General features: G+C 44.0%; 2 protein-coding genes across 7 annotated transcripts in view; one reads left to right on the top strand and one right to left on the bottom strand.

Annotated features, from left to right (window-relative positions):
* The window catches only part of LOC141128405 (large ribosomal subunit protein P2-like), an 866,266-nt gene that overhangs the window by 358 nt on the left and 850,384 nt on the right, over positions 1 to 15,524 (bottom strand). The gene's annotated exons all lie outside the window — the stretch shown is intronic.
* The window catches only part of LOC141128403 (serine/threonine-protein kinase 38), a 113,735-nt gene that overhangs the window by 71,892 nt on the left and 26,319 nt on the right, over positions 1 to 15,524 (top strand). For all 5 annotated transcript variants that reach the window (XM_073615683.1, XM_073615682.1, XM_073615681.1 and 2 more), the window contains exons 7-9: positions 2,965 to 3,088; positions 3,890 to 4,044; positions 9,257 to 9,359. In XM_073615683.1, the coding sequence (XP_073471784.1) occupies positions 2,965 to 3,088; positions 3,890 to 4,044; positions 9,257 to 9,359 (382 nt within the window). The remainder of the gene's footprint in view (positions 1 to 2,964; positions 3,089 to 3,889; positions 4,045 to 9,256; positions 9,360 to 15,524) is intronic.

The following is a 15,524-nucleotide window of genomic DNA, read 5'->3' as shown; positions in this document are numbered from 1 at the left end:
AAAGGGTTAAATACCACCGCAAAGCGCCTCTGCAGAGGCGCTTTGCCGGCGGTATAGCCGCGCTGTCCCATTGATTTCAATGGGCAGGAGCGGTGAAGGAGCGGTATACACTCCGCTCCTTCACCGCTCTGAAGATGCTGCTGGCAGGACTTTTTTTACCGTCCTGCCAGCGCATCGCTCCAGTGTGAAAGCCCTCGGGGCTTTCACACTGGAATGAAAGTAGCGGCACTTTCGGGTCGGTTTGCAGGCGCTATTATTAGCGCAATAGCGCCTGCAAACCGCCCCAGTGTGAAAGGGCTCTAAGACCAGAATATTTTTTTTTCTATTCTATAGGGAAAATTTAATAAAGTTGCTCTGCCACTTTTCTGCCAATAATTGCTCTTGTTATTGTGTTGCGCCTGATTAAAAAAAACATCTCTTGACAATTTTGTTTCTGACAACAATTTGTGCACCAAATTCAGGTAGTTTTAGTTGTTTCCATTTCTTCATTGGGGTGCAGCACCTGCACCAAATTCAAAATGAAAGTATGACCGTTTGTATCCTATGAAAGCAGAGCTAATTAAAGTGGTAGTAAACTGCAGTATGGGGGCGGGGGAAAAGGAATCCCTGCAGGGCAATTACATAATGTGCTAGTATGCAATAATAAAGCTTACCTGTAAGGAATGGAATTAGGGATGGAGGCCTGTGCTTACACGGGCTTCATTTAAAGTCCCAAATTTTTGTTTTTATTTACAAACGTATGAAAGTAAAGAAATAAATAGTGAAATGACCAAAATAAGCTATTTAAGAAGCCAGTCTAGAATTTTTGACTGGCCTCGCTGAATTCGTTCTGTGCAGGTACCATGGTCAGTGCAGGTACCATGGTATGGTGAGCAGTGCATATATGGTGGTACAGAGAGCATTTGTGTAATCTATTTTGAATAAAGAGGAGCTGCAGTCTTAAAAAAAAAAAATCCTGTTCTTTTAACCATTTTTCCATATTCTGGCACTCCTCTCCTGCATGTAAAAATCATCATTTTATTGCTAGAAAATTACTTCGAACCCCCAAACATTATATATTTTTTTTAGCAGACACCCTAGGGAATAAAATGGCGGTTGTTGCAACTTTTTAGGTTGCACTATATTTGTGTGTGTTTTTTTTTTTTTTTTTTAAGTTTCATGAATTAAAAAAAATAACAAAACAGTAAAGTTAGCCCATTTTTTTTGTATAATGTGAAAGATGAAGTTACGCAAAGTAAATGGATACCCAACAGGTCTCGTTTTTAAAATTGCGCACACTCATGGAATGGCACCAAACGTTGGTACTTTTTTACTCCTATAACAAGGAATGTAAACATCCCTTGTAATAGGAATGGTGTGTGACAGGTCCTCTTTATGGAGAGACGCGGGGTCTATAAGACCCCACATCTCTCCTCCAGGCTGGAAAGCATGAGATCAAAACAAAAAATTCACGATCACGGCTTTGTTAACAAGCCCGGATGTGATGTCATAACATCGCACGTCATATGACATCCTTGGGCGGGAAGTGGTTAAAGCATTTTATACAGCACAGTGCTTCTGCTGTGTATTTGGCCCCCTGTATCACCTAAAAAAAAAAAAAAAAAAAAAAAAACCTGGCTGATCCTGCCAGTTTCTGCCCTCCCCCTGTAAACTGACCATGGTTTATCATGGTTACTGAGCACTGACACCGAGGTCAGTTTACATATCTCCGTGATCCGCTCTGTCTCTACTCTCCCCTGATCCCCCACCTTCCCTGCCTGTCAGCTCCTTTCACGCCTGGATCCTCCCCCCTGCTGGTAAAATAATAGCGTTATGTCTCTACAATCCCCTCTGTTAACATATGCCCTACTGTGTGTTTTTTTTTTTTTTATTTAAAAAAGCAGATATCATCTACCTTATTTCAGAGAATCTCCCGGTGCTCACGTGACTCCTCGGCTCTCTCCTCTCCTCCCTCCCTGCTGACGTCAGCGGCAGTTCTTGGCCCATCCTACAGTATATGTCAAACGGGGAGAGGAGAAAGCTTAGGAGTCACATGAGCACCAGAAGACACTCTGATACAAGGTATAAATTGGGTTTTTTATTTAAATAAAGGACATACAGCGGGGCACATGTTATCTAACAAGATTGTAGAGAAATAATTGTTACAACCACTTTATGTCAGCAGCTACAAAAACCTGTAGCTGCTGACTTTTAATAAACAGCCACTCATCTGTCCCAGGATTTAGTGCAGTGCTCGGCCCGTGTGTTTTCATCCTGCTGGCATCTTTACTATGGGCACCCTACTGCTCATGATGAGTGACGCTGTGCATTGTGAATAGTCCCAGTCTTCTCGGACCTGTCGCATGTCCCAAAAGACTGCGGGAGGAAGGAGAACTTCCGATCGCATTCCAGCATTCCAGTCGCCCCCCCCAAAAAAAGCTCCATTTCACAAACGGACGGGGGAGGAGGCCTTAAATCGTAACGTCACCTTTTGGTTGGAGCTCCGCTTTAAGTAATGAAAAGGGCAATTCCATCAATAAACAGGTTGGTTGCTTTTAACCCCTGCTAGCGGCCGATGAAGGGGTTAAAAGTGCAAATGTAGCGCTGTTGCCGAAGCGCTTTGACGGCGCTGCCCATTGATTTCAAGGGGCAGGGGCGCTTTAGGAGCAGGATCACCGCTCCTAAAGCGCCCCAAATATGCAGCTTGCAGGACTTTTTTCTTTTTTTTTTTTTTTTTTTTAACATCCCACAAGCACTCGGGCTTCCACACTGGAGTGACAGGAGAGGCGCTTTACAGGCGCTATTTTTATTACCAAAATGCCTGTAGAGCGCCTCAGTGTGAAAGTAGTCTAAGAGTTACTGCAATATGGCCACTTAGATTTATTTTTTGCGCTTGGAAGAAAGCTAGAATTAACTGGTTTGATATGTTATTTTATCAGTTACAATTTTTGTTTAGTAAATTTTATTGTGTATTTTTGCTTCTAGGTTGGACACATTCGTGCAGAAAGAGATATTTTGGTAGAAGCAGACAGTCTATGGGTGGTAAAAATGTTTTATAGCTTTCAAGACAAGTTGAACCTTTACCTGATCATGGAGTTCCTACCTGGAGGTACTTTGGTTGCATAATCATAGTTAACTGTTAAATAATAATAATTTAAATTTTATATTTTTTTTATTCACATAAGAATTCAGGCTATATAGATTAAGGAAAACTGAAACTCTGCAGCCTTGTATTTGCATTTTTGGCATGTAAATTTGGTATTTGAATCAGTAAAAAAAAAAAAAATGAATAGAATTGAAGGACCATGCCCATCAGAACTTTGTTTTTCTTTTCCAAAGTTTTGGGTTACATGGAAATATCTTAGGTGAGGTTTACATCACCATCATTGTCCTTGCTTTGACGTATTTATCCTATCATCTTTTGTGCTGCTTGGGGGAAGAAGTGAAAGCATTTTTCCAATGGGGACAGATTGAAATGAAAGCAGGTTTTATTTAGTAGAGTTGGGAAGAGTTAGAACCTTTGTCAGGTTTTTGATGTTTGTGTCCTGTAAGGAAGGTTTTTGTCTTTGTTTGATCAACAAAACAGGAAGTGAAGGGAGCATTACAACATTTTCCCCGTGGGCACCCAGGTAGTGATAAAATCCCAAAGAAGTTTTAACATTCTATCACTAGAGAAAAAGTAGTCTAGACCTGTGCTTCTATTGACATTAAAAAAAAATGTAGTTGACATTTAAAAAAAAAATCACAACTGTACATGTTAATGTTAATTAACTATTCTTTGAAAATAAGCCAATAAAAAAGTGAATCCACATTCAAATTTGTACTTTTTTTTTTTTTTTTTTTTTTTTTTTATATATACAGTCAATTTTTGGCCTTAATGTTAATATAATGCTCTCTCTTACCATAATAGGTGATATGATGACCCTACTGATGAAAAAAGATACTTTGACTGAAGAGGAAACCCAATTTTACATTGCTGAAACTGTACTTGCAATTGATTCAATCCACCAGCTTGGTTTTATACATAGGGATATCAAGCCAGATAACCTCTTACTTGATAGCAAGGTAATTGTATACTATATAGTCCTAGATTTTTGTCACTGAAATAAACAGAAAAGGTCATAATCAACAAAATCACATATGATTTTCTGTTGCATCATCAACAGAATATCAAAATTTTTATTTCTAACTATAATATTTTTTTTTTTGTGTGTAAATATAGTGATGTTGAAGTAATGCTGTGCATGCCTAAAATTGAAAAGCCCATACATACAAAAACAGTACATCAATGCAAATTCATAAATCTCTATATAGTAGTTTGGTAAGCTTTTTGTTGCTGGTGTGTGTTTTTTTTTTTTTTTTTTTTTTTTAATTTTTTTTTAGAACATTTGTTTGTAAAGTCTAATAGGCTTACTAAGACTTTGGTCAGAAGATATTGGACCTCTTAAGCAGTTAGTGTTGATGGGGGAATCCCTCCCATTGAGCTGTTGTGTTCTCTGGGCGGGGTGGTGGGCGTGGGGAGCCGTCCCTCCTGGGAGAACACAGTGATTATTGCTATCGGCTATGGCTGCTACCAATAGTTGCATGTAACAATCCAACATGCTGGTTGTACGCAAGTCAATCGGTAGATTGACTTGGATACAATAAGCTTGCCCATAGATGGATCGAATCTTGGGTAGTCCCTGCTGAACCAGCTGAGATTCGAACTTATGGCCGGCTTAAGTTGTTATTTGTAAGCCTGACAAATAATGACTGGATATCTCCTTTGAGCTACAGGGAAGAAATGTTTAGTATAAACCATGCCATGCCCAGTTTATGGCCCACTTCAATGTAGGGGTGATAAAAGAAAGCTATGGCCCATCTAAAGTTAGGCAGTGTTTAGTAATGCTGGAAATGTACGCAAAGCATTAGTCTATCTTATTGCTCAGCCTTTAAGTGGAAAACACAATACACAAAAACTGTTCTTCTGTTTTAATTACTGATATCTGTGAAATCTTGTAAGCACCTTGAGGTTTGCCCCTAGCATCGGGATTAGAACCACTCTGTCTGGGAACGAGGTTAGAAAGGGCTCTTTAAAAACAAACGGAGGTACCTACTTTGAACACATGGAAATCGCTGATCAACTCAGCGGTGCCACTATACAAAGAGGCCTTTCTCGACAGAGGCTGCCCAGCTAAGTTCGACAAAATATGGCGCGTATATTTAGAATCAGACACCACGATCGCAACTCAATAGGCACTGTTCCCATTGATTGTCTACTTCAACAAAAAGTCTTGTAGCAGTGAAGACCTAACTTTGCCATTATCTGAAAGTTCTCCTAAAGGCGTTATCCTCAACCTCAGCAGCACTTCCCGATGTGGTCACCTGAAATGCATGACACACTATCCTCCCCCTGTCCTCTCAATCTTAATGACACGAGTAGTTTCAGTTATAAAAGTTCTATAGATAAGTATAAATGTATAGGATTGTTTTATTGGTTACCTCAGCCGGGGTATGCCCAGAGGCTGTATTATGTAACTTTTTTGCTTTATTTTTTTAAACAAACTCAATCAAAAGAATTTAAAAAAAAAAAAAGAAAGGGCTCTTTTGACCCTAAAATCTTCGCCGAAGTGATGGCTACCAGGAAGACAGTTTTGTGAGTAAGTTCTCTATTCGAGAATGGTTTATCGAGTTGCCAGAAAAATTAAAGGACTAGTGGGAGGTCCCATTTGGGGAACCTAGGCTTCCTTTGCGGTCTGAGCCTAACTGCTCCCTTGAAAAATTGCTGAACCAGGAGGTGCCTGGCCCATGACACCCCAGTGAAGGCTGAGATCGCTGACACCTGTACACAGCGTGAACTGACAGACAAGGAGATATCCAGTCCTAACTGCAGGAAGCTTAAGATGTCCTGAACTGCCAGGGCACTACATGAGTTGGATCTGGAGGACATGTGGCTTGTGAATTTAGCCCATATCCTTTCGTACGCCCGGTTGGTGCTTCTTCTTGCACTGAGGGGTGTGGGAATAACCTTTTTGGGGCAACCTAGTGCCTCCTGCCTTCCCCTTTCAAGAACTAGGCCTTTAGGCGCAGGTGAGCCAGGCAGGGGTGTAGTGTCATGCCCTGAGACAGAAGGTCTGGTCTAAGTGGCAAAGAGACCAGTTCCTGAACACTGAGAAGCGTTAGGAGGGGAAACCAAGGTCTGTTGGGCCAGTAAGGGATTATGGCTAATGTCTCCGCTACTTTCGACTTGAGTCTCCGCAGGAACTGGAGGATAATGGGGGTTGGCGGAAAGTCATAAGCCCTGCGGAACCACCATTGCTCCATCAGGGCGTCTATCCCGTAGGCCTGAGGGTCCCGGAACCTCGAATAGTACCTCGCCAGATTTTGTTGCAGGGGGAGGCAAAGAGGTCAACTTCTGAGATCATCTCCAAGGTGAGGATCCATCTGAACACCTCCTCGTGCAGAGACCACTTGTTGTCTAAAAGGACTCGAAAGAGGAAGTCTGCCTGGACATTATGGATACCGGGTATATATGTTGCTGTTATGTTGACCAGGTTCCTCTGAGCCCAGGTCATAATTGGTTCCACCTCTTGAAGCAGGGACAGGCTTTGGTTACCCCTTAATGTAGGGTTCTCCCTTATGTCTCCCTTACGTCCCCTTATGTAGGGTACTGCCGTCATGTTGTCTAGTCTGAGTAATACAGAGGCCCCTGTTATCAGATGGCGAAACGCCAGAAGTACCTGGAATGCTGCCCGTAGCTCCTAGAATGTTCAACACAGTTCCTTGAAGGAAGGTCCCAGAAGCCCCGAGCCACCTCTGCCAGACAATGAGCGCCCCAGCCCCTGGTGCTGGCATCTGTTGTTATTGTGACCCATGTGATGGGAAGGATGGAATCAGTTGCATAGGTTTTTCAGCCGGAGCCACCAAGGAAGGAAACCCTTCATGGCCGACATAATGCGAATACGCTGGGCTTTGTTGCCTGACCATTGATGAAGAAAGCCTTTCTGGAAGGGCAGCATCCTCCACTGTGACCGCTTCAGCATCAATATCGTCGCCACCATGGTGCCGATGATCCTCAAACACTAGTGGGCATGGAGATGAGAAGAAGAGCGAGCCGGATGAATCCTGTTTTGAACTATCGCAACCTTATCCTCAGGTAAGGAGATGGTGCCTGTCACTGTGTTGAAGTGAGCTCCGAGGAACACAAAAGACTGTGACAGTTCCAACTAACTCTTCTCTAGGTTCAGGAGCCACCTGAATTGTGGAGATGACCTGACCCCTGTGTTCTAGAAGTCGATCTTTGTCTTGAGCCAGCAGGAGGAGATCATCCAAGTAATGATGGAGACGGATCCATTTGGTTCTCAACAGCCAAAAAAAAAAAAATGTCCCTTTTAAGAGCTATGGGCAGAAGTGAAATTTTTACGTCACTTCCGCCCTGCAATGATATGGAGACGGGTGGGGGCCATCTTCCCCACACTCGTCTCCATGCCTAACCAGGAGAAGAACCCAATCGCCGGCTCCGGCAAGTGGCAGAGGGCACCGAAACGCGGCGGGAGGGGGGCGAATTCGCCGCAGAGACCACTTTTATCTGAAAATAAATTAATCCTCCCGCTGAAGAAGAGAATACCGGGGTTATGGCAGCTAGCTGCTGCCATAACAACGATATTCTTCTTCAAAGTAGCGACGTAAAACGACGGCGGGTGGCCTGTACATGTTTAAAAAGGGTGCCCCTGTGGCGCTAGTGCACATGCCCGATTGCCATCATTTTGACAGCAATTCGCACGCACGAACCAAGCCTCGTTCCCGTACCATACTCGCGCATGCTCAGAACGACCGCGTGGACGAAGCAGGAAGTAAATGGCAGCTGGAACGCAGAAGGAACCAGCCGCCATGCTGCTGCCAAATAACAAGGAAAGGTCTCGCCGCTCCCACCCAGATAGTCTCCTAGGCCGAGGTAAAATTAATAAGCCGGACTTCGAGGGTGATGGGGCCACCCGCTAATAGCTGGGTTATCTGACCAATGTGCCGCTTGCTTGCCAGTGGCTAGGCCTTTAGCTTCTTCCAGCACCTCTTCCATGTGCCCACTCCATACCCTGCTAGTAGCTAGGGCTTATCGGAGTATTGCGACTCTTCTTCCCCAGGGTCGCAGCTTGGCCAATTCTGATTGCAGGAGGAGAATCTTCGGGTTGGAAGACCATCAATTAGGTCCTTCGAATGAGGACAAAAAAAGAACACGGCTGCTGTCTGGGAGCAAAGATTTATGGGAGTAGAGTCCTATAGGGTGGGACTAAACCCACACATTGCTGCCATGGAGTCTGTCAGGAAAATAATTTATGTAATACAAAGGTTTTTTGATATTATAGAATATTGCATTTTTGTAAATGGTTGAAAAAAAAATCTCCAGAATTGGATAGGAGAATTTTGTTGTGTCATTATTGGGGTTAAATATGCATTTATTTTAATAATTGTGTTTTTTTTTTTTTGTTTTTTTTTTACGAAAATTTTAGCAAGAAAGTATTTGCTAGCCTGTGTTGTTTTAAAACAAAAAAGTGGAAAGTTCCTTTTTTTTTTTTTTTTTTTTTAAGGTTATTTTTACAGATTTATCATTTTTTCAAGTGAGATACTTATCTTTAAAATTAAACACCCTGCCTGTCAGACAGAAAATGATCCATGGTTTGCCCAATTGATCATTGCTCACATTGTTTTTGAGAACGAGATGGCCCCTCTGGAGTAAGCCCCACCCACTGACCATCACTCTTTCCTAGAAGTAATGGCAATGGCTACTTGTGATCTTATTGGGCAGGAGTAATTGCAGAAATGAGAAATCAAGCCATTAGTAACAGAGAGAAACTAACATCCAGAGGTTGTACAGAAGATAGTTTTCTGGCTAATTCTGTGCAGTTCTTGCTCTTGAATTTCAAAAGTATTGGTATTTTTGCAAGCCACTGTTTGGTTCAGTACCAAGATATTTCTACAACACAGTCTACGAATAAGAATGCATTCTCCAATTTTTAGGCACCTGCAACTTATTTATATGTGCAACACCTTACTCCCCTTGAAGCCTATTATAATTACATTTATGTTTTAATTTAGTTGTCTTGAATAATTTTGTTAACTTTTAGCAAAAACAAATCCATTTTGTTCCTGTTACTAGTCCAGTTTGTTTGTGTGTTTTTTTTTTTTTTTTTTTTTTCTTTACTTAAAAATATATACTTTTTAGATTTTATTCTCTTAAAGTCTTACTGTATATAGTTATAGTAAATCTTTGGTGATTTTTTTTTATTTTTTGTTATTTTAGGGACATGTAAAACTATCAGACTTTGGATTATGTACAGGACTTAAGAAGGCCCATCGGACAGATTTTTACAGGAATCTGAACCACAGCCTGCCGAATGACTTCAGTAAGTACTGTTTGTTCTTGTAGCGTTAATGTCATTTACATTTTTTTTTTTTTAATCCTGACAGTCCCATTAGTAACTCTGTTCAGTCTATTCATTTTGACAGATTTGTTTTTACAACTAGAATTATGCTGCCTAGCAGAGCAATTTTATTTACTTTACCAGCTTTTTTTCAAGTTTGTTTCTTGACAAGCAGAGTAGAAAGAATTCCTGCCCACGCCAATTTTCAGCTTTCTGTGCTGTTGCACTTTTGAATGACCGTGAATTGCACGGTCATGCAACACTGAACCCGTATGAGTTTTTTTTTTTTTTTTTTTTTTGTGACAGAGCTTTCTTTTGGTGGCATTTAATCACTACTGGGTTTTTTTTTTTTGGGCTGATTTTATATAAAATAATGTGTGTATGTGTATAAAGGTCATGTATAATATGTATGTGTATTTTACTTTTACTCTTACTTTTAGTTATACTTTAATATTAAGGTTTAGTATTACTAGCTTCACACATTTACATGCTTTACTGTTATCATTATTCGTAATTATTTAGAGATTTGTAGATTAGCCACTAGAGGGAGAACAAATTCGGTGTTAAAATAAGATGTCTGCCAGATAGGGAGTGCAATGTTTCCTGTGAGCCTAACCACTCTTTTGGGAGAGTAAAATAGAACTGCAAAAGCAGAAAAGTAAAGCAGGAAGCAGAGCAAATGTCAGTGTAGCTGGAAGTGCTCGGGGGTCTCAGCTCGCAGTCTACAATGATCATAGTACAGGCAACCACACTAAGGCTCTGTTTCCACTAATGTAACTTGTGCGACTTTGGACACATGAAGTCGCATGACAAGTCACAGCCCATTGATTTCAATGGCACCTATTCCCATCTATGCGACTTTGAAAAACAGCGACTTTGAAAAGGTACCTGCAATGCTGTGATGCAGTTTTTGATGCGACTTTGAGCCAGAGAGTGTAAAGTTGGGTCAAAGCTGTACTCAGTCGCACTCTAAATCGTACAACTCTGGGATCGCAATAGTGGAAGCATGACTTGTCATGCGACTGTGTCCAAAGTCGTATTACAAGTCACAGCCCATTGATTTTAATGGTACCCGTTCCCTTCTATGCGACTTTGAAAATCTGTGACTTTGAAAAGGTACCTGCAATGCTTTGATGCAATAGAGTGTAAAGTTGGATCAAAGCTGCACTCAAAGTTGCATCAGTCACATTCCAAAGTCGCACTCTAGCCTTAGGCTACGTTTCCAGTAGTGTAACTCCTTAGTTGTGCAATTTAGAGTGCAATTTTTTATGCAATGTTGAGTGCATAGATAGGAACGTTTGCCATTGAAATCAATGGGCTGTGACTTATTTACACATTTCCATTCTATGTTACTGGACTGGCAAATTTCACTATAAGTGAATGCATAAAATGACATGTTTAACATATTTTTCCCCATTCATCTTTCAGGACAGCACCATAGAGAGACACTGGCTCCTCCCCTCTTAGGAAACACCGCCTTACAATTCAATATTTAAATCTCACCGTCCCACTGGCCCCTCAGTTCAGGTGTTTCCTCCGGTGGGGAGACACTGCTTGGGAGCCGTGGCTAAACAGTCGGAGAGGCTGAAAGCAAAAATCTTTCTGAGAAGGAGGGGGAGTCGGGTCTCTCTATCACTCTCGCGCATTCACTCATTTACAGTCAGGTAAAGGCTGGAGAGCCGCTATTACCTGTTTAGAACTGGGGTTTGGCGCGCCTCAGCTTCTCTTGGGGAAGGAGGACAGCTGAGGAGGTCCGTGTTCTTCCGCCCAGGGGGGCGCTGTGGAAAGTGCACCAATTTTCTAATGCCTGTTAGGCAGCCAGCATTGAAGTTCTATGGCTGGACCGGATGACGGGCGACATCAGTTCCGGCGAAGGCGGGCACTTCCGACGATCCCGCGCCTTTCGGTTCCGGACACGGCAAAGAAAACGGACCGAGCGTTCGGCTGATGTGGCCCTTCGTTCGTTGCTGTAGAGTCTGCTGTCGGAGGCACGATCGATCACTATCCTCAGCGGACATGTCGGAGGCAGAGGTCTCTCGAACTGCTCCAGGAGACAACAGCATCAGCCATGCTAAGGTAAGTGGAACCCTGGGGTGGTGTTCCCTTACCTAAATCCCGATAGCTTCACGGGTGTTCTCCCCTCACTGGTGATCGGGGGTGGAAGGGGAGTGTGTCTGGGACCCTGGTGGTCCCCTGTAAAGCACTGGTGAGATTGGGCATTTATGGCAGCTCTCTCTTTCTTTTATAGAAAGCCACAGAGAAAAGCAAATCACCTCATGGTTCCAAGAAAAAATGTCCCTCTTGTAGAGTCAGCATGGGGGAATCCTGGACCAAGGCACTCTGCAAGGAGTGCATTGAGGGATTAGTCAGAGAGCAGGTAGCAGAACAGAGTTCGGATCTGGCTGCATCCGTTAAGAAGCTTTCTAGCACCTTTCAGTCCTTTAAAGCACACTTTTCTAGCTTCCAGTTGCCGCTAGCCCAGAGCAATCCTTCACCAGTGCCGCAGAGTGTGGCACCTAGCCCAGTGGATACTCCCTCTGGTAGTGAAGAGAAACCAGGGGGCTCCGGAGAGGGAATTGAGGAATAGCCAGACAGCGCCGCCACAGATTCCCAAGGGGATTTGGATGCAGAGGAGGTGGATGGGGAATCCACAAAAACCTCTCGCTACAAACTTTCTCTTGACGAAGTGGAGGATCTCTTGGGAGCTATCCACACCACTTTGGGGATACAGGAGGAAAAGAAGGCGTTATCGCTCCATGACCAGATGTTCAAAGGTCTAGGGGAACAAAAAAGGAGGGATTTCCCAGTCCATGATGTCTTGGTCGAAGCCATAAAGAAAGAATGGAAGGATCCAGAGAGGAAACCTTTCCTTTCAAGGGCTTTGAAGCAAAGGTTTCCCTTTTGCAGAGGAGGAGACTCTAATCTGGAATAAAGCTCCTAGACTAGATGCTGCCATTTCTCAGGTTTCCAGGCACACGGATCTAGCTTTCGAGGATATGGGGGTTCTTTCAGACCCCATGGACAGAACAATGGACTCTCTTTTAAAGAAGTCCTGGGATTCGTCGCAGGGAAACCTTAAGCCTGCCATGGCGGTTACAGTAGTGGCCCGCAACATGAAATATTGGCTTACTCAAATTTAAAGCGCATATTGAGGCAGGGACACCAAAAGAAACTATTTTGTCTTCCTTCCCAATGCTACTTAGGGGGGTAGCGTATATTTCGGACGCGTCAGTGGAATCAGTGCGCATGTCCGCAAGGTCTTCTGCCCTCACTAATTTAGCCCGAAGGGCCTTATGGCTTAAGACGTGGCAAGGAGACAGCACGTCTAAAGTTAAACTCTGTGGAATTCCACTCACAGGGGATCTTTTGTTTGGACCAGGGTTAGAGGCCGTTTTGGATCGGAAGGCCGATAAGAAAAAGGCCTTTCCCGTTAAAAAGAAATTTGGGGAGCAGGCTAAAAAAGTCTCGCCCTCAGAGAAAGTTTGAAGCCCCAAAAGCAGAACGGCAGAAAAAGGCTTGGGGGCAGAAGGGCAAAGGGTGTGGAGGGGCGTTTTTTTTCGCCCTCCTGAACAGCTCGAGAAAACCCAATGACTGGTTAACCACAGTGGGAGGAAGAGTGGGGGCCTTCCTTCCACAGTGGGAGATGATCACCTCCAACCAGTTTGTGTTAGGGATCATAAGAAGAGGTTACCAGCTGGAGTTCTCAGACCCTCCTCAGCACAGACTCCTTGTCACCGAGCTGCCAAAGTGTGCAGAAAAATCATCAGCTCTTCTATCCTGCCTACAGGAGTTAGAGGAACAAGAGGTGGTGGTAAGAGTTTCTGTAGAGGAGACAGGCAGAGGCTTTTATTCCCACATCTTTGTGGCCCGCAAGCCTTTGGGAAAGTTCAGGCTTATCATGAACCTGAAGGCTCTGAATGTCTCAATTACCTACAGGAAATTCCAGATGGATTCTATCTATTCGGTGAAGGCGCTTCTTCCTCCGAATTGCTTCATGGCGTCGATAGGCTTGAAAGACGCTTATCTGCACATTCCAATCGCAGAAATTTATCAGAGGTTTCTCAGACTAGCAGTAACCAGGGAAGGAACGTTTCATTTACAGTTCAAAGCACTCCTCTTTGCACTATCCTCTTCCACCCGCATCTTCACCAAAGTGATGGTGGAGATCCTGGCTTTCTTGCCGCTCAGAGGCAGCTCTGTAGTCGCATATCTGGATGATCTACTTCTGTTTGCCCCTTCCCCAGAGCAGTTGTCCCAGGATCTTCAGGTAGCAAGAAACATCCTAGAAAGTTTGGGGTGACTCTTGAACCTGGAGAAATCCAGTTTGTCCCAAAAGGTCACCTTCCTGGGCTATGTATTGGATTCGACAAAGCAAAAAGTGTTCCTTCCAGAAGGTGGACAGAGCAATGTTATTGCTCCAGGGCAGCCGTCAGATCTCAGTAAGAAAAGCGATGTCAGTATTGGGCTTACTGACTTCCACGCTCCCGGCAGTACCGTGGGCAGGGCTGCATTTTCGCCGTCTACAACTGTTTATCCTGAGATTCTGGGACCACAGTCCAGGGTCCCTGGACTCCCAAATATCCGTGCCGAGTCAGGTCAAGCGGTCCCTCTGGTGGTAGAGAAAAGGGTCCAATCTCTCTCGCAGGGTCTGGAGTGGGTTCTTCCAGTCTCCAGAACTGTCACGACCGATGCGAGCGGCACAGGTTGAGGAGCACACCTAGATTCCAGGATGGTGCAAGGTACTTGGAGGAGAGAAGACGCAAAAATCCTCGAACTGGAGCAAACTGAGAGCAATAGACTTGGCTCTCAGAACTTTTCAGAGAGAACTACTGGGACAGCACGTGAGGGTTCGTTCGGACAACTCATCAGCAGTGGCCTACATCAACAGGCAAGGGGGTACCAGGAGCAGATCCTTGTGGGTTCTGGTGGAATCCATCCTCAGGTGGGCCGAAGCGAGCATGCTCTCTCTTTCGGCAGTACATTTGAAGGGGGAACAAAACCAAGTAGCGGATTTTCTCAGCAGAAAGATGTTGAGGGAAGGCGACTGGGTCTTGAACTAGGGCATCTTCGAGATGATCACTCAGAAGTGGGGGGTTCCTTCTGTGGACCTCTTTGCCTCGAAGGCTAACACAAAAGCTTGTCTGTTCTTTTTCCTAAACAAGTGGGACGGAGCAGCCTGGGTGGATGCACTAGCTCAGAGCTGGCATTTCTCAAGGTGTTATGCCTTTCCCCCTCCTGTACTGATTCCAACAGTTCTGAGAAAGTTTCAGTCGGAAGACACAACCCTCATTCTGATCGCACCACACTGTCCAAGGAGGCCGTGGTTCTCCATCTTGATGGGTCTGGCGGTGGAACCTCCCTGGATTCTGCCTATTCAGGAGGATCTTCTTTCTCAGGGTCCAATCTGTTGCCCTCAGGTGGAGCGATGGAACCTCACAGCGTGGCTACTGAGGAGGAATTGCTAAAGGGCAAGGGTTTCTCGGATCGACTAGTGACAACTCTCCTAAATTGCAGGAAAAGGGAGACGCAAGCTATCTACCTAAAGGTGTGGAAACTCTTCAATAGTTGGTGCACAGAAAGCTCCTTTGATGTACGCAGTTCTGTAGTGGTATTGGAGTTTCTGCAGGCAGGAGCGGACAAAGGATTAGCTATTAGCACCTTGAAGGGACAGGTGTCGGCACTGAGCGTGTTCCTGGAAAAGCCGCTAGCTATAGATCTTTGGATAGCTAGGTTTTTCAGAGCCTTAGGCAGACAGAGGCCAGTTAGAATTTGCCCCTTCCCAGTGTGGGATCTTTCTTTAGTTTACCAGACTCTTACAGGGAATCCTTTTGAGCCATTGGAAGCCTGTACTTTGAGGTTGATCACCCTCAAAACGGTGTTTTTGGTGGCGATCACCACAGCAAGGAGAGTGAGTGAACTTGAAGCCCTTTTTATTAGGGCACCTTTTTTTTCAAGTTTTCCTGGACCGTTTGATTTTTAAAACGGATCCGGCCTTTTTGCCAAAAGTGGTCTCTAGTTTTCATAGAGGTAAAGAAATTGTTTTACCTACCTTCTGTTTGAATCCTGTGAGGAAACAGGAGCATATTTTCCACAAATTGGATGTTAGTAGGTGCGTCCTTCAGTACTTGGATAGTACAAAACAGTTTA

The sequence above is a fragment of the Aquarana catesbeiana genome, linkage group LG02, assembly GCF_042186555.1.
Source record: "Aquarana catesbeiana isolate 2022-GZ linkage group LG02, ASM4218655v1, whole genome shotgun sequence".
NCBI lineage: Eukaryota > Metazoa > Chordata > Amphibia > Anura > Ranidae > Aquarana > Aquarana catesbeiana.
This window is presented reverse-complemented; position numbering and strand designations above follow the sequence as displayed.